At 43.3% G+C, this 23,524-nt stretch overlaps 1 protein-coding gene across 6 annotated transcripts in view; it reads left to right on the top strand.

Annotated features, from left to right (window-relative positions):
- The window catches only part of HECW1 (HECT, C2 and WW domain containing E3 ubiquitin protein ligase 1), a 460,363-nt gene that overhangs the window by 396,090 nt on the left and 40,749 nt on the right, over nt 1-23,524 (top strand). For all 6 annotated transcript variants that reach the window (XM_032305360.1, XM_032305355.1, XM_032305359.1 and 3 more), the window contains 7 exons: nt 205-310; nt 1,229-1,325; nt 6,756-6,839; nt 7,277-7,386; nt 12,802-12,922; nt 13,669-13,782; nt 14,595-14,747. In XM_032305360.1, the coding sequence (XP_032161251.1) occupies nt 205-310; nt 1,229-1,325; nt 6,756-6,839; nt 7,277-7,386; nt 12,802-12,922; nt 13,669-13,782; nt 14,595-14,747 (785 nt within the window). The remainder of the gene's footprint in view (nt 1-204; nt 311-1,228; nt 1,326-6,755; nt 6,840-7,276; nt 7,387-12,801; nt 12,923-13,668; nt 13,783-14,594; nt 14,748-23,524) is intronic.

Below are 23,524 nucleotides of genomic sequence, written 5' to 3'. Positions count from 1 at the left end.
CTTAAAAAACCATCAACCACCCTACTTAGTCTTTTTTTTTTTTTTAACTTGCTTATTTCTATTCACTTTCAGGACTGTAACTTCATTTCTTTCTTAACTTAGGTGATATCAGGATCTTTTACCCCTCATATTGAAAAATTAGTATCAAAAGACCATCTGAAATTGATAAGATTTCCAGTGCTAACAATTTTATTTTGAAATTAGGCTTCAGAAGTCTCTAGAAACAGAGGAGCCTCTTTACTGGCCAGGCCAGGACACAGCCTAGTAGCCGCTATTCGAAGCCAACACCAACACGAGTCATTGCCACTAGGTACGTATTATGCTTTGGGGACCCCGGATACCCAACACTTAGCCTTTTTTTTTTTCTTGTCATGAATCTTTTAATATTTAGGATTCTGTGTTCTCTTTTTTCCTCCCCTATGGTGTAATCTACCCCTACCCTTTATTTCCATCCCCCTTGTGCCCCTTTTTCCTTTCCCTTCACGCCTCAATTTGACCTGCCATCTTCCCTGTTTCTCTTCTGCTCTCTTCCAGACCCCCATCCCTCTCTTCTGTATTCCAGTCAGTGAATTGTTAGCCGAGACCAGGAGAGCATAGTTTAAATGAAGTGATGGGACCTGTTGCTCTTAGATGCAGTTTTTGATTTAGAACTCCCTTGTATGGGGATAAGTCAGCACAGTCTTCGTTCCTAACCTCAGTTATCTCCTGAGGTACATCCCACTTGTATCAAGGGAAGTGAGGTGAGAGAGCCCCAGTGGATTTGGATATTTCCATTATCACTACTGGGAAGTCAACCTTGGCCACAGGTCGTCAGGGTCAAGTGCTCAAAAAAGGGTTTCTTTGAATTCATGTAAAATTTTTTGCCATAATAACTATAATAACTGACCAAGAGAAGTCAGAAGGAAGAGAGTACAACTCTCCTCATGGAAGAGCTATTTTATTTTCCTTCACCTGTTCACACAGGGATGAGTTAACACACAGTTAAGTTCCTGGAATATTAAGGATGATTAACTTAGATCTGGTTCCCTTTTGGTTTGCTCTTTTAAAAATGATAGTGCTATTATGTCACAGAAAACAACCCGCAAGAGCTTCCATTTTTTGATGAGTATGTCACCTGCCCTTCAAACTCCTGGGTTAATCCTGGCATCAAGCAGCCATTTTCCAACCACTAGAGAAATTACCTCTGGGTTGAAGACTCAACCACAACTCGCCGTTCTGTCTGTTTCAGCATATAATGACAAGATTGTGGCATTTCTTCGCCAACCAAACATTTTTGAAATGCTGCAAGAGCGTCAGCCAAGCCTGGCGAGAAACCACGCACTCAGGTAGGGGCTTGTCCCTCATCCTCTAGCTCTGGGTCTCTCCAGCTGGTCTTCCAGGTGGGACAGCACCTCCGTGGGGAGAGAACAGAAGCCTGTGTTTTGTTCATGTATTTAATTATGTCTTGAATACTGAAAACGAAGGATCCGGGGGGTTCTAATATTCTTTGCAGTGTCACAATAATCAGAGCTAGCCATATTGCCGGGTCACATACTATTCATACAATGCCAATATGCTTTCCGTTGATTCGGAGGGAGGCACAGGAAAAGTAAAATAGCTTCCAAAAAAGAATTACTTATGTAAAGCACCACATAAATTTTTTATTCAAGTGTTATTAACACAGTAACTAATGTGATATTAATTTCAGGTGTACAGTGTAGTGATTCAGCAGTTCTGTGCTTTACCCAGTGCTCTTCGTGGTCCCTGTACCCTTAACCCTCTTCACTTATTTCACCCATTTCCCCACCCGCCTCCCCTAGTGTAACCATCAGTTTCTTCTCTGTTGTTAAGGGTCTGTTTCTCCTTTGTCCCTGTTTTGCCTTGCTTATTTGTTTTGTTTCTTAAATTCTACATATGAGTGAGACTCTATGGTATTTTTCTCTGACTGACCTATTTTACTTGGCATTATACCATTTAGATCTATCCATGTTGTCACACATGGCAAGATCTCATTCTTTTTATGACTGAGTAATGTTCCATTGCATATATGTACCACATCTTCTTCATCCATTCATCTGTGGATGGACACTTGGATCGCATCCATATCTTGGCTGTTATATATATATGCTACCATAAACACAGGGGTGCATATATCTTTTTGAATTAGTGTTTTCAATTTTTTGGGTGAATACCCACTAGTGGAATTTTTAGATTATGTAGTAATTCTATTTTTAATTTTTTTTAGGAACCTCCATACTCTTTTCCATAGTAGCGCACCAGCTTACATTCTTCCCACTAACACTGCTTGTGGGTTCCTTTTTCTCCACATCCTTACCAGCATTTGTTGTTTCTTGTGTTTCTGATATTAGCCATTCTGACAGGTGTGAGGTGATGTCTCATTGTGGTACTGATTTGCATTTCCCTGATGATGAGTGATGTTGAGCATCTTTTCATGTGTCTGTTGGCCATCTGGATATCTTCTTTAGAAAAATATCTATTCATGTCCCCTTTCCACTTTTAATTAGATTACTTAGGGGGGTTTTGATGTTGAGTTGTATAAGTTCTTTAAATATTTTAGATGTTAACCCCTTTTTGGGTATATCACTTGCAAATATCTTCTCTCACTCACTACATTGTCTTTTGTTGTTGGTTTCCTTCACTTGCAAAGGCTTTTTGTTTTGGCGTAGTCCCAAAAGTTTATTTTTGCTTTTGTTTCCTTTGCCAAAGGAGACATATCTATAAAGATGCTTCTATAGCCAATGTCAGAGCAATTACTGCCTATGTTCTCTTTTAGGAATTTTATGGTTTTAGGTCTCACATTTAGGTCTTTAATACATTTTAAATGTTTTATCTTTAAAATATCACAGTTAATGGTAAACCAACTATTAGATGAACATATTCAAAAATACACCAACAAGCAAACCAAAAGTATCAGAAGTATCCTGTGTTCTAACTACTTATATCTTAATATCCATTAGTGTCACTGTTGCATGAGTGTCTCTGAAACTGACTCCACTTCATTTGGAAAGGACAGCCACTCAAGGTGATAACAAGAGAACATATCCTCTGAAGTTAGATCCCACTTTCTTTGCAAGATATTCAGGTATCTCTCTGCGTCAGCTGACTACATAACATTTGGAAGCTGACTATACGTGATGGTTAAGTGTTTCCTCTTGGAGTTTGAGTTCTTACTCCATCTCTTAGAGACCATTGATCTGGGCGCGTTATTCAGCCCATAGATGCCCTTGATCTCTTCAGATACAGAGTTATCATGTGGGCACTGTGGAGATGCTTTTATGAGTGTGTGTAAAGGATCAGGGAAGGTGGGCACAAGTGCAGTCACTGACTTGTCATCTCCCATTTGGTGGTCTTTTGCGTCTAGCTGACAGCTGTAGTACTCTGATTTGACTTCCTCAGTGAATCACCAACACCTGAACATAGCCTCTTTGCTATTCAAATTCCTATTACTCCTGCCTGGGTGGATCATTCACTGTTCTCCCCACACACACCCACACACCCTCACAGACACCTCTTCTCCCTGCTTTTTACTCCGTGTGCATTAGAATCACTGTCTTCCCCGTTGCCGGATCTCCACTCTTCCCTCTTTCCCTGTCTCTACATCCAAACATCTGCCTCTCACTTCCTCTCTTCCAGCCTTTTTTTTTTTAACCTTTTTTTTTTTTCTTCCCTATCATAGCCTGTGTTTGGGTGCTCAACATTTCTCTCCTGGATTTTCTAGGGGTGTCCTCAAAGGTGTCCCCTGGATCTAGGACAAAATTACCTTCTTACAGAATAAATCATCTGACACCAGCCTTTAAAAAAACTTCCCATTGTGTATAAAATAAAGTCAGGATTTCTAAGCAGTTTCCAAAGTCTGGCCCTAACCTAACTCTCCATCCCGTGCTAATTTTTTCCTTCTGGTATCTTCCACCTCCATTAAACAAGCTGTGTTCTCTCCTTGTTCTGCCCTCTCAGGAACGGCTTTTCTCTTAAGGACCTCTCACTCCTTTTAAAGGCTCAAACCAAATGGCAAAGATTCACTGACCTAGACAAACTTCAGTACTTCTTTTGCCTTACTTTATTAGTACTCCTTTTTTGTCCTTCTACTCTATTTTTTCCATTATCTCTTGAATACTGTCTGTACTACTGTCTCCCTATGATATGTAAACTCCTTACAGCAGGACCTTCTGGTCCTTGCTTTGTACTACTCTCCCCCTCAGAACCAGGTCCTCTGCTTTGAAGATAAGAAACATTAATTACATTTAGAGCGAATGGAAGATCTGTATTGTGAACAGGTGACCTTCAGCGCGAGTGATTGTCCCATCCACTTCTGTTCGCTCTGCCCATTTTATTACTGTGCCACAGAAGGGTCATTTATTTGTGGGCTACTCTATGACTCACAGTATATCATAACTTAAGGGAATTTCCAAAGGATTTTCAGAGGGATTGTACTCTCTGGAAAGTTTCTGAGAGATTGCTGCTCTTAAACATTTTATATGTTACTGATTCTGTTACTAAGTAATGAGTTCACAGCTAATTCTTCTGAGGAATTTGAACTCACCAAAGGCACTAGAGTCTCATTTAAGTCATCTTTAAAAGTGAAAAATGTAATCCCGTGAGTAAAAGAGTGAAAGTAAACTATTTTCAGCACTATTGCATAGTATTGCATTATAACAAAATTCAAGAAACCTTAAAGTCTTTGTTGCAGTGCAGAATTGTACAATTACAATTTTCCAGATATTGGAATTAAGATATCTTGTAGTTGGAAAAAATCTTGGCAATTATTTAGTACAGAAACTAATAGCTTCTTTAAGATTATGGACTCCTTTAAGGACCTGTAGGCCCAGGATGAGAGCCCGAATATCTCATCAAAAGCAGAAGGCCCATAGTAACTAAAAAGCTATGGAATAAAAAAGGGAGAACAGTAAGAGGAAGAAACTGCTCTTCAGGGAGTCAGGCTTCCAGTAACCAGGAACCTGGGCATTACTAGCTATGACTGGGCCTGTGCTTGCCCCGAGTGTGACAGGAGGGTGACTCAGCTCTATTTTAAAAGTCCAGAGGTTGAAAAGAAAACCTTCTTTCCCCATGACACTGTTCAGAGGAAGAAATTACTGCTTCCTCTGTGGTCTCCAGGTGGGGGCTGTGACCCCTGTTCAGCCTTGCTCTTCTCAGGGAGCCATGGATCCACTATCGTGGGTCCACAAAGCCAGTTTCTGGGTTAAAGGGTGGAGGGTGGGTCCTCAGAAAGCTGTTCAGCAGACAGCAGTGAATCATAAGGAAGCCACATGTGGAAAGGGAAGATGAAGCCAGAAACCCAGCGGCTGATGACATTTCTTCACTTTAAGGATCATGGTAGCAATTTTCATTCATTCATTCTTCCTTCACCTGGTGTTTTTATTGTGCCGGTGTTCTGAATCAGAACTGTGGGAGGCTGTGTACACAGTAGCAGAACAAAGCAGACATTGGCCTTACATTGCATGGTATTTGCCATCTGTTGAGGAGGGCAGATGATAGGCAAGTTTGCCTTTTTTTTTTCCCTTAAGCCAAATATATAGCTATAGAATGTGTTAAAGGCCACAAAGGACAAGATCAGAGTTCAGCGATAAAGACGAAAGAACGTCAAGGATTTCATTTGGATATTAAGTTTTGAGGCCACAAGGGGAGATGTCAAGATGTCAAGGAGGCAGGTGGCTGTAGTGAACAGAGTCTTGAGGAGAGTTTTGCACCGGAGTTTTCCTGGTGGGCAAGGGTTATTATGTGTAGGAGAGGTATTCTAACCTTTAGAGATCCTTCCCAGTGCCAGTACCTTTGGGATTGAGTCCCAGGGGCATTTGGAGGCCCCCCCAGACAACTGGGTCTGCATGAAATTTTCATAGACATGACAGAAGGTGCTATGTCCTGTGGAGAGCCACTGAAAGTCTCAGAAAAGTGTGTTCGGCTTTCTTATATATGGATGTGGTTCATGTGGGCAGTGGGATAATAGAACCACTACAGGGCAGTGACACTTTCTGTGGGCACTCTGCTGCCGTAGTAGAGTTGACCCTCTTTGGACTTCATGTCCTCAGGGATACTGGGAATAAAGGGCAATCCCTAGAATGTTCTTCCCATTTTTCCTCCAGACAAAGAGACCAGGGGCTTTCCCACATAAAGGTCCCTTGGGGAATGGGATGATGGGCGGCAGGGGCACTGTCTTTGGAATGACATATGTTTGAGAGTCTTTTGTGAGACTGAGTTAGCAAACCAGGGGAGAAGATCCACCAAAGTCTTCCAAACAAGAGTTCTGTGAGGTGGTATCAGGATTTCGAGGCCAACGCTCAGGAACATGGAGTCGAGAACAGGAACATGAAGGGAGAGACAGCTGGTGGAGGAGGAATGGCGCTTGCACGCTCGGCTGGGCTTCCACATCTTCCCTGCGAAATGGTGCGGACAGTTCCGCTCCGTTTTTCAAAACCCCAGTCAGTGAAGACACTGTGAACACCCCCAGGTTTTGACAATAGCCTTTACTGCAGTGATGAGCTACCTATACTGAGAGGTTGAGTCACAGTGCATTTCTCTGTTCGATCTTATTTTGCATATCTTTGTAGAGGCCCAAACGCTTCCCTTTTCAAAAATATACCCACCAAAAGGACAAATTTATTATATTGTTGCCTGAAAATATTCAAGTAATGATGAAGATCTGGGTTCACATTATTATCATCAGAGAGGGGAAAAATTGGGAGATTTATTCCCTAACTTACCTGTTGGTAATTCATACTTTGTTTCCCACATTTTTCTAGGGAGAAAATCCATTACATTCGGACTGAGGGTAATCACGGGCTTGAAAAGTTGTCCTGTGATGCAGATCTAGTCATTTTGCTGAGGTAAGGGGCTAAGCCTGAAACGCTTCTAGAAAGGCTGCTCTGGGCAGTCTTCCTCCACTACAGCTATGACTGAAACACTCACCATTTGTTTTAGAGGATTCTACTGGCTGCAACTAAAGTAGGGCCTCCACCCTTGTACCTGCTGTCCATCGCCGCCTTTACATTTACAACTGGGGTGTCAAGAACTGTATATAGTACTTGAAAGAGACAATTATTTCAGGATTAATTAGGGTTTAAAATAATGCTGAGAATATTTGCATGCCGGCATCTGCCTACCTAAGTGAACCTAAGTGCTTTTGTTGTTGCCTTGTGAGAACCGTAACCACTGTTACCGCAGTTCATGAATATTCTCTCATGGACAGAAAACTAACTTTTTTCCTTTCTTCTTCTTCCTTCTCCTCTGCTTCTTATTTCTCTTCTTCTTTTTTACTTTGCAGTCTCTTTGAAGAAGAGATTATGTCCTACGTCCCACTGCAGGCTGCCTTCCTCCCCGGGTACAGCTTCTCTCCCCGCTGTTCACCCTGTTCCTCACCTCAGAACTCCCCAGGTAACTTGAGCGTAACTTGAGCGTAACTTGAGCGTCTGGCATTCTGTCTCGTGTCAGTGGCGACCCGTGTTTCCCCCAGACGGAGGTGGGAGAAGGACAGTTGTGTATGAGCTCTCTCTCTTCCTCCCTCTCAGTTTTCTGATTGAAAGCACACTGCCAAGATTGGGTGTTGAAATTTGCTGCCCGTTTTTGTAATACTGTGTTCTACATTTTTTTGAAGATTTAATTTATTTGACAGAGAGAGAGATCACAAGTAGGCAGAGAGGCAGACAGAGAGAGAGAGAGGGAGAAGTAGGCTCCCCCCTGAGCTGAGAGCCTGATGTGGGGCTCCATCCCAGGACCCTGAGATCATGACCTGAGCTGAAGGCAGAGGCTTAACCCACTGAGCCACCCAGGAGCCCCTATGTTCTACATTTTTAAATAATTGGAAAATCTTTTTTACAAAAACAGTATTTCATGACATGTGAAAATTCTGTGAAATTCAAATCTCAGTGTCTGTAAATAGAATGTTATTGGACCCCAGCCACACCTGTTTATTTGTGTGTTTTCTGTAGCAACTTTCACACTATAACGGCGTAGAGGAGGAATAACGATGAGACCAGATGGCTGCAAAAGCTTAAAATATTTACTATCTGGCCCCTCACAGGAAAAGGTCTGCTGACCCTGCTCTAAATTGCTTTTGTACCCCGCAGGCATTTAGAAGGGAAGAACTGTTTCCAAAACATTCTGCCTTATGACTCAGAATGTTACTAGATACCAATTTTGGTAACTTTTTGCTAAGGAGTTGCTCAGTGATATGGTTACTAGGGGCCACCATAATGTTCCCTATGAAGACGTTGAAGACTTTTCTTACATGCACAATTGTTCCCCAGCTGTTTTCTTCTATGTATTAGGATTAATTTACTCATGAAACAGAAATTCTTTATAGGTATCTTCCATTCCAAATAAGGAAATGAATACTGAACTCTTTAGTGACAAAGAGTTCATCAAATCTAATCAAAATGATTAGTTACTAAGTAAAATCTATACTCCCAAATGGGATCCAGATATTGGAGAGTTTTTCCTCAGTTACTTGGTTTACTATACCACCTTGGTCAGAGTCTTGGTAGTAAACCCAAATTTCTTTTTATAGATTAAAAAGTAAAGGGATTTAGTTATAAAAACGTAGTAGGTAGATGACTGGGTGATGGGCATTATGGAGGGCACGTGATATGATGAGCACTAGGTGTTATACGCAACTAATGAATCATTGAACACTACATCAAAAACTAATGATGTATAAAACCGAATGGGAAGAAATCAGAGAGGCAGACAAGCCATGAGAGACTATAGACTCTGGGAAACAAACTGAGGGTTTGAGAAGGGAGAAGGGTGGGGGGATTGGGTAGCTGGCTGATGGGCTTCAAGAAAGGCACATGTTGCGAAGAGCACTGGGTATTCTATGCAACTCATTGAACTCAACTCATTGAACACTGTCAAAAACTAATGATCTACTATATGTTGCCTAACTGAACACAATAAAAAAAAACTAATGATGTAATACTGTATATTGGCTAATTAAACTTAATTTAAAAAGGAAGGAAAGAATGAAGGAAGGAGAAAATAATAAAATAAAAATCTAGTAGGTTCATATCTCACAGCCTCTAGAGTCTGTCCAAGCTTAGTTTTTGAAGCCACTGGAGAAAGTCACAAGAGAGAGATTTTAGCAGTGTGTTTCGTCCCTCCAAAGGGATGTCTCACTCGGCATTACTTGGAACTGCTGCAGGTCTCTAAAATGAATATATTAGTTTGGCTCCTCCAAGTCATGTCCTCAGAATTATCTCTTAGAGGTAGTTTTATTAATTGCTAGAATCTGTTTCTAAGTCAGTATCTCCTCATTGTCGTCTCCTCCAAACCAGTGCACCAAAGGCTTAGTTAAGGACATACAGTGTAATTGAGATGCCATGGCCTGGGAAAGGAGGATGAGGAGCTTTGCCTGAGCCAACATCAGGACAGCCAAATGTTTCTGGTGCACACAGGATGACTTACTTTTGGGGAGCAGAGCCTTCCATTTAGGGACAACTGTGGGTCTCCACCATGATCTTTCATTTTGTCATAGATGTTGTCCTTGCCTGATAAAGCATCTGCACTTTGGTTCAAACAGTTGAAAGTAGAGTATGATTTTAACATCTTGACATGGGGGAGATATAATAGTACAAATAGAAAAATAAAAGAGAATAAAGAGTTATTTGCTAAATGATAATTATTTGCATAACTTTTATAAAAGGCATTACTAATACCATGAACGCAAACAATCATCCAATTCATTTTAATTTTTAATTCTCCTAGCTCTGACCATGGGATCCTAGATTATGTAATCCAAATGTTTTGATGTTAAATTTTACAATTCCCATATTTTTAGACCTTCATGAAATTTACCTCGGTGCTACAGAGATAGCAAATCATAAGTATTTATGCTAAAGTACTTTGTAAAGCATAAATTATTAGAAAAATACATAGTAGTGATCATGGGCATAGTGGTAGTACCAGCAGTAATAGAAGTCATATTATAAAATACACTGCATTCTACTGGGCAGAAAATGCTACTTGCACCTAAAGACTTGTATTCTAGTTGAACCTGTAGCCTGAAACCTGTCATTTCACTTAGGATAGCTTTTTTCAAGTGGTGGCTGTTGGTGGCACAAAGGTGAGGCTAGGGCCCTTCACACTTCACACTTCCTTGATTATACTACTCAGCTGTCTCTCCCCACCACCCCGGTTGCTGTCATCTCCCAGCCTTTCTGTCATTCTCAAAGACTGCGGTACCTGTCTCATAATCTCCCTCTCCTTCTCAAGTGCTTCCATCATCCTGAATGACTTCAGCATACACAAGGACACCCATTCATTTCCCTGAGCTCCTGGTTTCTGGAATTTCTGGTCTGCAATGCCCTTCCCCCCAGTGCAACCACTTGTTCCCACAGTCATCTTCCCACCCCTGTCGTTATCTCTAAAATCACTGATTCAAGCATCTTACTCCCATCCAACATGCTTGTTCAACTACTCTCCCCATTACTGTCCCTTGTCCTCATCAGGACCTTAGTTCATGCATGTCTCTCTTTTCCTTTCTGTTCTTCCCTTACCCAGCATAGATTCCACAGTTCATTTTCTTTGTAACATCTGTGCCAATGGCCTAAACTCCCCAGTCCTCTCCATTTTGTTTGCAGAACTCTGCCCCTTGATAAACATACTATCTGCTTCCTCTGCATCTATGCTCAGGACTTCTTGGGCAAATTCATCTGACAGGGGAGACTACAAACTATATGTTAGCCATCTCTCACCTCACCTAGACCTTGAATACCCAAAAGAAAACTCGACCATGTTTCCTAGGTAAACTTGCCTACTGCTGGTTATTTTTTCTTTTTCTTTTTTAGAGAGAGAGTGTGCAGGGGGAGGGGCCCAACACAGGGCTTGATCTCAAAACCCTGGGATCATGACCTCTGAGCCAAAATCAAGAGTCAGACACAACCAACTAAGCCACCCAGGTGCCCCCTACTGCTATTTTGAATGTTTATGCGCCCCTCAAAACTCCAGCTCTCTGTGTCTCTCCTAGCAAATGAAGCCCCTTCTCCCTTCACTGAGAAAACTGAAGCCATTAGGTAGACATTTTCTCAACTGCCTGCTGCCAATCCTACAAGCCTTCCAAGCCTACCCCTCCTTCCACTCCACACTGGCGCATCAGAGGACCTGCCTTCACTGAGGTCACCATGACCTCCAGACACACAGTCCAGTGGGTAATTTCTCACATTTAACATTAAGCCACATTTGACATTATTGATTGCTCCCCCTCTTAAGTCACCTCTTCAGTAAGCTTCTGTGACACGACTGTATGCATTTCAACTACTTCTTTGGCCACCTGTGCAGACTCATCCTTCACTTCCTGCCATGTCCAAAACTCAGTCCCAGGTTTCTTCTCTTCTCTCTCTCAAACCATGTCTCTTTCCAATTAGACATTCAAGGGTAGCACCATCAAAGACCAAGCTTATGATCTCCCCCACAGATATGTTCTTTTATTGTCCCTTCTCATTGACTATCGATGCAGTTCCTTCAGTTACAAAACCTAAAGCCCACCTCTCCCTCACTACCTATGTCCAGTTCATTGCCTCCTAAACACACCACAGTCTGTGCTCTCCTCACCTTCACTGACACCACCCTAGTCTAGTTTAGGCTCTCTAAATCCACCCCAGGCCTCTCGTTTTTCTCTCTCCTGCAGAAAGACTAATGTTTTCATAACTCAATTGTCATCATGTCAGTCCTCGTGCAGTGGCTTCCTACTGTGCTTAGTATTAAACAGAATTGTTTAGCAGAATGGACCTTATCCTTTTGATCATCCACCCACCTCGCAAGCCTTGTTTGCATCACTCTGATCCATGTATCCTGAGCCCCACTTTCCATTCTGCCTCAGTACCTTTGTACATGCTGATCTTCTACCTAGACTGCTCTTCTCCCAGCTCATGTCGTTTCTTAGTTAAAGGGAAGCCTTTCCCAACTAATTCAGTCTAATTCATGCTTACTTATTCTTCCCCAGGGAATATTCCCCAGGGAAGCCTTCCCAAACTTGGCCAGAGTGTTCTCTGATATCAAAGAACTGAGTTCCTTTCCTTCATAGCTAGCAGTCATCTCAACTTGTAATTATATTGTCCTGCCTGTGAGTTTATTGGTATCAGTCTTCTTTAGAATATTAATTCAATACCTGGAATATAGTAGTTATTGAAGGGGCAGGCCATGATTCTGGTCATCTGTAAAACTTGGAGAAGAATGTTATTTTTTCCACTCCTTTTCTCATTAAAAAGTGTATAAGGATAACAAAGCATTCACAAAACAGTGATATAAAAACTCTTTCTAAATAGAATCAGAAAGTCATTATTATTATTATTAAAAATGTTTCCTCTATGATACAAGATAATCTAATATAAAGTCCTCAATGCTCTGGGCCCTACAGGACACCTCTGTTTATTTTAGGGTCAGTATAGTTAGACAAGTACGCCATACACATGTGTTAGTCTGAGTTGCCTCGTTACAGTTATAATCGCTTATTATAACATAGAAACTTACAAGAAAAATTTAGACTAGTTTGATATGTTGATTTAGATTATTTAAGTACAGTTAAGCCAACAGATATTCTCACGAAGGTATTGTTAAGAGAAATACAACTTGAGGTGGAGTGGAAGACATAAATGTTTATTGTCATCAGAATTCATTTTTCTCTTTATTATATTACTTCCATTTATTACAAAAGAAACTGAAAGCATAATGGAAATCAAAGGAAACTTTTTTGAGAGGAAAATAAGACATAGGAATGTGCCTCCGGTTGGCCCTTCTTCTGACATTGCTCCACATATCAGTGATGACCTTCAGACCATGTGCTTCTTTCTGCAGGCTTACAGAGAGCCAGTGCAAGAGCCCCTTCACCCTACCGGAGAGACTTTGAAGCCAAGCTCCGAAATTTCTACCGAAAATTGGAAGCCAAAGGATTTGGTCAGGGTCCAGGGAAAATTAAGTGAGTGTTCCAATGCTTGTTCACCGAATTCGGATGCTAGATGTTCCTATCCTTTTCTCCCCTATACTTTGTGATACTTTTTGGAGATTGGATTCCATGGTGTGGTAACAGTTATGTTCATAGAAAGGAGGAATGTTAAAAAAAAAAAAAGTTGGGAAGAAAGAAGGAAGTTAAATTGGAAGAGAATCAGGAAGGAAGGAAAGAGAAGAGAAGGAGAGAGAGAAAAAAAAACATTTCAGACAAAGGCATATACAAAATTAATGATAGACCTTTACAGAAAACCAAGAATCTTGAACTAAATTTTTAAAATTATGTATTTCCTCTTACTTATTCTTGGAGCAAATTTAATTCATTGGTCAAATTCATACATTCTATAACTTTGTAACAGGTCTAAGTGAATAGTTATATTTTTCCCCTCTGGGTTTATTGTGTTCATCTTTAAACACTAAATCTTAACTCAGAAATCCAACTTAAGAGATTCTCTTTGGAATTGTTCAAAAGAATCCTAAAAGTAGGGCAAATATGGTGGAGGTCATCCAATTATAAAAACGTACATGTTGTCCTTGTGCTCCCAGTGTTTTGAAAAGAGCGTTAAAATAAATCCATTGCTGAACTCATGTGATCTTCACCAAGTTGGAGAGGCAAGGGGGTGACACCATAAGCTTGGGCGCTCACAACTCATCCAGAGCACTCTCCAACATCAGAGCCCAGAACCACTACTCACTGCCCACATGGCTTCTTCCCAGGCTCATCATTCGTCGGGACCATTTGTTGGAGGGAACCTTCAATCAGGTGATGGCCTATTCCCGGAAGGAGCTTCAGCGAAACAAACTCTACGTCACCTTTGTTGGAGAGGAGGGGTGAGGCACCAGCAGTTTTATGCAGACACCTCATTCAGTGTGGGCAGGCCAGAGTCACCAGATCTTGGTGACTTTTCTGAAAAAAGAACAGGATAGCTCTTAGCCTTTGCCCCAAGGTGATTCTGATCATGTCCCTCCAGGAGGTCTTTCTCTCTCCAGGCATTGCCAAACTTTAGGATTATGTTCTTCAAAAGCCCAAGATTATTGGCTTGTGTTAGAGTCTGAGGTTACTTATTTACATTGTGCACAACCAAAAATATAGACTTAAGCTATTGGATCTTTACTTTTTCAGGTTGTGTACACTTTTGAGTATCTGATCAAAAAGCTCTTCCTCCTAGAGTGCACATAAAGAACTACATAGCAAATTTTCCCTAGCATTTCAGTGATTTTGTGAAAAACTATCTCCAACACTGGAAGATAAGCCTATCTAGGAGGGCATATCACAACAAACTTGGAAGTTTTCTTGGTTCTCACCCATGTACTATCATGGGAAACTCTTTTATGCCTCTCACAGCAAGCTCCTTCTTTCAGATGGGCCAGCTCTGTGTTTTATCCAGTAGGATCATATGATTGAATAAAGGCTAAGAAACACTGCCATAGGAAATTTATTCATGGACATCTAGTAAGAAACATCCCGAAGCTGCTTCCTCACTTTCTACAGCAGACTGTGCTCCCACAGGCATCCACTGTAAGGATCAGAGGCCTCTCTCTGCTTTCCCTACACTGACTGAAGGAACAGACTAGCACCTGGGTAGAAACAGGCCCCTCCCCCAACAAGTAACGAGCTTCTTGGGCCTCTGCTTCCTTTGCAGCCTGGACTACAGTGGTCCTTCGCGAGAGTTCTTCTTCCTTTTGTCTCAGGAGCTATTCAACCCTTACTACGGACTCTTTGAGTACTCTGCAAATGACACCTACACAGTGCAGATCAGCCCCATGTCCGCGTTTGTGGAAAACCATCTTGAATGGTAAGATCTGGAAGGCTCGCTTTCTCAGCTCGAAAGTTCTGGTCTTTCTCAGTCAGACGTCAGTAGTACTGACTTGAGCAGCACTATTTCTTGTTTAGAGCAGTGGGCCAGATACTAAGAGGGGTAATGAGAGTGAACAAGAAAGCCCTAGAAAGAAGATTCTGTTAGTTTTCACCCAGAACATGAAAGGAATTACTAAAGACACTGCAGATTTACTATGAACAGCAAATCGCTGAAAGAGCCAGTAATTGCCTTCTGAGGAAGCACTGAGGTAAGTAGACGTAGTTGAATGTTGAAATGTTTACCAAATGTTAAAAAGTCTACTAAAATCCTAAGAGTCCCTGGTGGAGGCTCCTTGGAGGTATTCACTGGGTTGAACATGTTCTTGATGGTGGACCAGTGGCTCTAGAACTGTCGATATCAGCTTGTGCCTCTTACCATGAAGCAAGTAAGGCTGCTGGGTCATGTGCTCTCCGAACATCCTCCCGGCTTGAAAATCCATTATTTCTTTGATTCTCTTTTATGGAGGCATCCATCACCACTTACCAAGATGTATAAGAAGATAACTGTCAGTCAACTGTCTGCCATTCTGTGGTGAGATACCTCAGATGTGGGTATTAGAAGTCTCCAGAAAGTTGCGTGGTACATCTAGGATGCAAGCTTCTTCCTGCTGTTGCACCACCACACCTGATTTGAAAAGTATTCCTACTCTTACTGTAGGAGCTACTGCTGTTAAGAGGAAAATGAGTCCTAGAAACTGATAATATCTTAACGTTGCTCATTTTTGATGTGTTGTGACAGCTGCTGGGGGAGGGAGCTCCTGGGGTGATCCCTGGCCTCCTGGCTTAGAGCCCCAATGCCCATATTTTGATATATAGCATCAGAATAACCCACCTCTGCTAAGACTTATAGCTATTGCACGTGTCCTCTCTCTCCAAAAACCCGTAGCTCGGAAGTTCTTGAGTGGAGCAGCAGTGTATCTGCACTCAGTGTTTGGCCCAAGTGAAGAACCCAAAGTTGCCCATTGTTGTTCCATTTCCTGTTTATCCATAAGTGGATGCTGAAGTCTGTGAGGCAGAAGCACAGAGGCAGGGCAGGTGGAGCGTGCAAGGGGCCACTAAGGGGGTTTGTGACCCTGAGAACTGAAGGCCAGCTCGGACTAAAGTCATATCAGGAGGGGTTCATTCCGACAGTAGAGAGTGCGGTAGCACCCGCGACACAAGAGTACATGCATACACGCGTTATCCTCAGTACGGTCCCTCAAGTATCCCTTTGTTTGCAAGCATGACATTTAAGATGTTAGAAATAATGACTTACAGTCAGCAATCAAGAAAGAAATATTTCCTTCAAATATATGACTGTGCTAAGGTGTTGTGGGGATGTCTTCATTAATTTAGCATTGACGAACCAAACACACACTGTGTGCCAGGGAGATACAAAGGTGAAATGAGGAAGCTCTTTCCCCCACGGAGTGGTAAGAGTGGTGGGGAGCAGCACATGCGTAGACCAACAGCTGTGCTGCAGTGTCTTAAATGCCAGGCTACACATACTTAACACACATGCACACGTGTGTATAAGCCTGGGATGCATATATAAGCCTGAGAATTGTATTAAATTGTATTATATAAAATTGTACTACATTGTATTAAATACATGTATTAAAACACATTGTATTAAATGACAACTCTCAAAACCACTGGATACAAGGTGGGGGTGTGGGGTGTGGGGAGTGAAGCCAGTGGATCTTAAAAAAGAGGGGATGACTACACCCAGTCTTAAGAGACTCAGCAGAGGAGGGGAGAGAAGATATGCCCAGAAACCAAATAGGGATTAAGAACTGAAAAGCATGAGAGGGAATGGAGCTTTCCGCAAGCAGTGCAGACATATTAGGAGCAGAGAATGACCTCAGGGTTGAAGTGAGGCTGGGGCAGGAGAGGAAGTTGGTCATAACCTACATAGAGTACACTGTAGTTAGATTTGTGGTTTTGAAAGTAAATCTTGCCATTGCAGGGAGACACATTTGAGGAGGTAAGACTGGAAAGAGTGAAACCAGCTCTAAAGCAGTTGATGAGTCAAGGGGTTCACACTCAGGCAGAGGTGGTGTCCCAGGAAGGAAGAGACTGGCTTGAAGGGCATCTTGGAGGGAGAAGAAATTGAACTAGTTGGTTCACTGAAGTAATGGAGCCTCGAGGGAAGAAGAGATGCATAGCATATGTCCGGAGTTGCCTGGTTGGATGGGCCGATACTACTGGCTGTGATGGGAGTTACATGAGGTAAACGGTACTCAAAGATTTTATTTATTTAATTGAGAGCTAGATCGAGAGCGAGAGAGAGAGAGAGAGCACATGAGCAGAAGGGAGAGGGAAAGATGGTCTGAAGCCTCCCACCAAGTGCAAAGCCGAGCACGGGGCTCAATCTCACCACCACAGGGAGATCATGACCTGAGCCGAAACCAAGAGTCAGATGCTCAACTGACTGAGCCACCCAGGTGCCCCTCAATGATATTTAGAGGAAAGGCGAGGAATTCACCCTTTGGCCAGTAGTTTGCACTTTCTTCTCTAAGGACAGGTTGATGTGTTGTGTAGCTAGAACTGTGGCCCTGGTGAGCTGGAGAGCAGCCGGGCTAGAAACTGGGATGCGGGAGATTGCAGAGTGGCTGCACTTTGAGAGGAGAGGAGAGAGCCCTCAGAGCTTGTGCAGATGACGAGCAGAGCCAAGACCCACAAGACAGGGACAGTGTGGGTACACCGGGCATGGGCAGACCTTGAGAAAGCTAAGAAGGAAGAACCCTAGAGCTGAGCTCCTGTGAGGAGCATGACGAGGGAAGGAACGCACTGGTGGGAGCAGAAGGTGCTCATGAGATGCCTGCTGGGGACAGGGGAGGCAGTCTGGAGAGGGAGAGGCAGAGGGGACATGTAGGCAGCAGAATGGGGTCTGCAGGGCTCCGGAGCCTGGGATTTGGTGGACAGAACTGAGGGGATCCAGGAAGTAAGAACATTCAGATGACCAAGGGGGCTGCATTCAGATTGTGGCACGGGGTAAGGAGGGTCAGCGCCATGGTGGCATTGTTGGGACCCAGAGTTTTGAAGGAAACCTTGCAGTCAAGCACGTTTTAGTGCAAACACAGAGCAAAGGCACAGACAAAGACTTGCGGCTTGCTACCTGGGAGTGGCCTCCGTTACTTTCCACTGGGGAAGGTGGCTAGCCCGCCGCCCAGCCCCTGCTCTCACACCAGACTCCGGTCCTTCCGCTCACCTCTGGCATGAGTGGCGGCGGACAGCCATGCCGATGTTTAAGTTACACTTTATTACAGTGAGGAAGGGACTGTTACACAGGGATGTTGCAAGCATTTGCGGAGTTCTCTGGGTGAATGCTTTATAAACATCAAAGGCCTAGAAGTAGGTACCCTGGAGGTGCTAACCGCTGCTTTCCAGAGGAAAGCACCTGGGGACTTTGTTCTGCCAAGGTCCCTACTCGTGTTGAGTATATGGGCTATGTAGCCTAGAACAAAACTGCAGGTCGCTTTCTGAGCAGCTCGCCATTTCCACGGAGCCCTGGCAGACCAGGCCGCTGTAGTGCTGTACATTGGAGGGAGAATCGTTATAAGGTGAGCAGGGACTTCCCCTCTGATGCAAGGCAGAAACTCAAAACTTCCAGTCCTCCGCACCCTGGGCCAGTAGAGACATGAGGATGCAGAACGAGCACGGGCGCTGGACAGCACAGGGAGCCTCACAGAGACTCGGACACTTCTCTCATCCGCGCACAGGGGCCTGGGAGCGGGCAGCAAGCTTGTTGGGCGGTCAGAGCCATGGCTGAGAAAACTTGAGCCTCTAGGGCACAGCCTGCTTAAGCTTTAGATGGGAAGCCCTGGTGGGCTGTGGGCATCGCAGCGAATATTCGTTCTGGGTGTCTTGCTAGAAGCTGCCCTTGTGCCTAGTAGCAAATAGTTTTACAAAGAAAACTGAGCACCCTGGGGTGCTCCATCAGCTCATTGGCAGACATTTTAAAGAGGGGTGCCAAGGAGGGCTCACACTTTGGAGTCAGTCTGGGCCTAACACAATGGATGAGCACCGCGTGGGTGCCGAGGCTGCTGCCTAAGCCTTTGTCAGTGTCACTCCTGCAGCTGGGAGAGGATGACACTGTGGAGTTGGTCAGTGAATCCTGAGTTCCCAGACCTCAAAGCAGGTGCCACACCCCCGCCAACAGAATGGGTGGGGCTGTGGCTGATCTTGGGTCTAGGTGCAGGGCTCTCCTTCCTTCCTCACTCCCAGGACGCTTTCTCCCACGATCCACATGGGCTGTCAGGAAGAAGATTCTTGCTGTGACCAATACATCACACACAAGAAAACAGACCAAAAGAGTAGAGGACCCATCCTGGTTGCAGCCTTGATTTTGTAACGCTGGAAATTGTCCCCGATGCAGAACAAGCCTGGGCTGGGGTCTGCCTGGAAGGAGGAGTGACTCCCGCCCCCTGCCCACCTCTTCACTCTACACAACAGAAATGAACAGAAAACTCATCAGGTTTACAGGATTCCAACATCACCCAGGATTGAAACCTTGCTCAGGTGTGGCTGGAGGAGGCATCCTTGCACTGGTCTTTTTTCTTTCTTTTTTTCTTTCTTTTTTTCTCTTTTTTTTTTTCTGGTCTTTATCTGTCACTGGCCTTCTTCTGTGTCCCGTACCCTGATTTATGTGATTCTCCCTTGAAAATACCTTCATCGGAGTAGAGACGGGTTTGTCTTATTTTTACTCTAGCACATGCCTGCCAATTTGAGGTGTTAAAATAACATGTCTTTGAGGATTGGCTGGATAACTGAGTGTTGTTCCACAAGCCACACCAGTCACTTCCTTGTACCAAGGCCATTAAAATAGAGGGCTCCTACCTTCCATGTACAATTAGTTGCTCAAAGGTGACCCTTTGTTACCATCTGTGATTTTAAAGCCCTTACAGTGTTGGCAATAAATGCACATGTCCCTGGGAGCTTTGTACTCTGCTGTTACTGATGGAGAGCCTCCAACTCTTCTCACAGTGCACTGGGCCTCTCTATCAGCTGCTTCCAGGCCAGCTTCCCCCCAGAGATGGGCAGAAGAGCCTTCCTTGCCCACTCCCATTTGACTGCAGCTGCCTGAAATTCTCTGGCCCCTGCTTGCTAGTGTGTGGGCTTCACATATGCTGGGAAACAGCCAGTGAAATCAGAAGCCTGTACCGTGGGGCATATGGATTCTACCCACTTCCCTTTGTTTCTACTCAAATTTTGAGAGATCCCAGTATGAATGAATATAGTGTACACACATTAAGGAAACTGAAAAAAAATCTGATTGGGGGGGAGTGTGTCATAGGCCTAAAAGGACTTCTTGTAATTGCTGTTTCTTTACTTATTTGTCCAATGACTTTACAAAGTGAGAAGGACCCTGTCAGAATCAGCAGTGATAACACTCCTGACAAGTAAGAGAGAGATCCTTCCATAAAAGCTGTAGTCACAGGGGCTTGCAGCCCTGCCGGACATGAGTCAGGCAGCAGTGGGCTGGGAAAGAGCATCTCGACACTCTTCTCCCATCCTCCAGCCCCACTGGCCAAACCACCCGTAAACCAGAGGGCAAGGGATCTCCAGACATCGTAGCCCATAGCAGCCTGTCCCCAAGGTTACTGTGCAAGGCAAAGAATGGTGGGAAACCCATGGAGGTGAAAGGCCAGGGTCAAAAATAACTAGAAGAGCCTCTAGAGCTCGGACTTTCAATCCATCCACTAGAAATATTACCATTTGCTAGACTCCGTGTGTCTGTCATATGTGTCTTTGACTACAGAAGCCTCCAAGTCCTATTCTAAAGTCTGCATCTTCATTCTTTGCCATTTGCATATTAATGAGGTATTCATATGCTCACCTTTTAATTCTTTTAATCGCTATTTTAGACTGATTTTATGGCCCTGGAAATACAGGAGCTAATACAAAGCTAAATAATAAAACATCCATTGAAAGCTTGCCAACCATGCCAGGCACTGTTCTAGATACTTTTGTGTAACAATATTATAATCCAGATACTGAGTAGATGAAGGTGCTGGTACAGATGAAGACAATAAGGTACAGATGTAGCCAGTGTCACAGAGACAGTCACCAACCAAGTAGAAAAGGGAACCCAGGCAACCTGGCTCTAGCATCAGGCTCCACTTACTAGGGCAAAGGCAGGTATTTAAATGGACAGATTACAATACAATATGATAATTGCTATATATACCATGTTATGCCCTTACCACATTGTATGGTAATGAGTATTAGGTACAAGAGCCTTAAGAATGAGCGTGAGAGTATTATATTGTTGGACGTTTAGATTTATTCTATTTTTAAAAAGATTTTTATTTATATACTTATTTGAGAGACAGAGAGGGAGCAGGTGGAGGAGCAGAGGGAGAGGAAGAAACAGACCTGCCCTCCTGAGCAGGGAATGATCCCAGGACCCTAGGATGGTGACCTGAGCAGAGGGTAGATGCTTAACCAACTGAGTCACCCAAGTGCCTGGGTTATTCCATTTTTTAAAAACCTGGTGTGAACATTTAAATAAGTATCCTTTATATTTTAAAAAAAAAGAAGAAGAATGGCTGGGATCTTGGGGCACCTGGGTGTCTCGGTCATTTAGCCTCTGCCCTGAGCTCAGGTCATGATCCCAGGATCTTGGGATCGAGCCCCACCTTGGGCTCCCTGCTTGGCCAGGAGCCTGCTTCTCCCTCTGCCCCTCCCCCTGCTTGTGCGTGCTCTCCCTCTCTCTCTCTCTCTGTGTCAAATAAATAAATAAATAAATGTGTGGGGAAAAGGGACATCCAGATAGAGGTCCCAACATTCCCAGCAGGGTGGAGGCGTGAACACACATGTCCGTTTGGTACGGCTACAAAACAGAGATAAAGAGGCTCTAAAGGCGTCCCCTTATTAGTAGGAAAGGGCATCTGATGGCATTCCAGGGATTTTGGATTTTATCATGAAGATGACAGTGTGATATCTTTAGAGGAATGTCTTGATCAAATCTGTATTTTCAAAAGTCAACTCTGGTTATAAGTAGTTGAATTGGAGTGGACAATGGCGGTGTCATTTAAGAGGCTGTTGAAACCGTCCTTTCAAAAAAAAATAGGGCAAAAGCAGTGGGAATGGACTTATTTCAGAAGGAGAATGAGCAAATGAGCAAAGCTTGGTGATGAATCATAGAGATAGAGAGTTAATTTAAGTATATGAAATTTTCCACTTGCTATAAAGTGATATATAAGAAAATACCAAGTAAAAACTTCTTATGTATTCTGAATGAAGGTGACAAAACTGTAAATGTGCAAAGCTCTAAATGTATTTTTATGTCTAATATAAAGTATGAATGGTGCAAAATGCATATATTTTCAAATTATTATGTTTGAGTAGGAAAGATTCACATTCAGTTTAAACATCTCCTCTAAGGGCCTATCCTGATCAGTTGATTGAAAATAGCCCATCCAGGGGTGCCTGGGTGGCTCAGTGGTTTAAGCCTCTGCCTTCAGCTCAGGTCATGATCTCGGGGTCCTGGGATCGAGCCCCGCATTGGGCTCTCTGCTCAGCGGGGAGCCTGCTTCTCCCTCTCTCTCTGCCTGCCTCTCTGCCTATTTGTGATCTCTCTCTCTCTGTGTCAAAGAAATAAATAAAATCTTAAAAAAAAAAGATAGCCCATCCATTTATAACTCTCCAACTTAACAGCTTTGCATAGTGATAGAACTTATTGCTGTATGAAATAAAGTATATTTATATATTTATCTTATATATTTATAACTCATTATTGGTTTGTCTCTCCCCCTAGAATGTAAGCCCTATAAGACTGCAGCCTTGTTTTCCTAATCATAAACTTGGCACTCAATAAATACGTGTAGAAGCAAAGAGAGATCACAAGTAGGCAGAGCATCAGGCAGAGAGAGAGGGAAGCAGGCTCCCCGCTGAGCAGAGAACCTGATGTGGGGCTCGATCCCAGGACCCTGAGATCATGACCTGAGCCAAAGGCAGAGGCTTAAACCACTGAACTACCCATGCACCCCTCATTTCAATTTTTAGTTCAAAATATTTGGGATTTGGAAAAACAGTGCTCATTTTTGCAGATCATTTAAGATTCTACCAATTGTCCTCTCTAAGATCACCACTGGAAGTTCTTTTCCTGTCTCAGTGATTCTAAATGCCACTTCTCCCAGAGCAAGCCTAAGATCTTAGCGCTGAAGACTAAACAATCGAAACAGGTGAATGGCTTCTCCATTCTGAGGCAGAGTGCTAGAGTGTCACACGTGCTCTGTTTTAAGTACTAGCATGCATCACTTGATGCATCACTTGATCACTTTGAATTGTTGCATCACAATAATTACTGTGATGTGAGTCACTCTTCACATTATCATCAGCAGCAGATTTTCAGAAGCCAGGTTTCAGATCTGACACTGTTTAATCAGTTTCTGTTCAACAGCTAGAAGGTCCATGTGGTCATTTCATGTCAGTGACGGTGGCCCATCTAACCCTGCCAGTGTCATAACCAGAACTCTAAGACCTCTCAAGTCAGAATCTCCAAGAACCTTTGTATCTGTAGCATAGACTCTTATCCCCATTCTGCTTCTGCCCTGACCTCTCTCCCTTTGCAAGCAGACACTACTTGGGTGGTAAAAATCTTCTGCTTTCAGGTCTTTAGCAAAGGGAGGTGCGGGGAGGAGGGAGACTCCTTTGAACATGTTTAGAGGTTGGCCAAGTGGGTATTAAGTGTAATTGTAGAGTTTTATGGAACTTAAGAAGTCCTGG

This window comes from Mustela erminea, chromosome 11, assembly GCF_009829155.1.
Source record: "Mustela erminea isolate mMusErm1 chromosome 11, mMusErm1.Pri, whole genome shotgun sequence".
NCBI classification, from domain to species: domain Eukaryota; kingdom Metazoa; phylum Chordata; class Mammalia; order Carnivora; family Mustelidae; genus Mustela; species Mustela erminea.
Note: the sequence above shows the minus strand (reverse complement) of the source record. Positions and strands in the feature narration are given on the sequence as shown.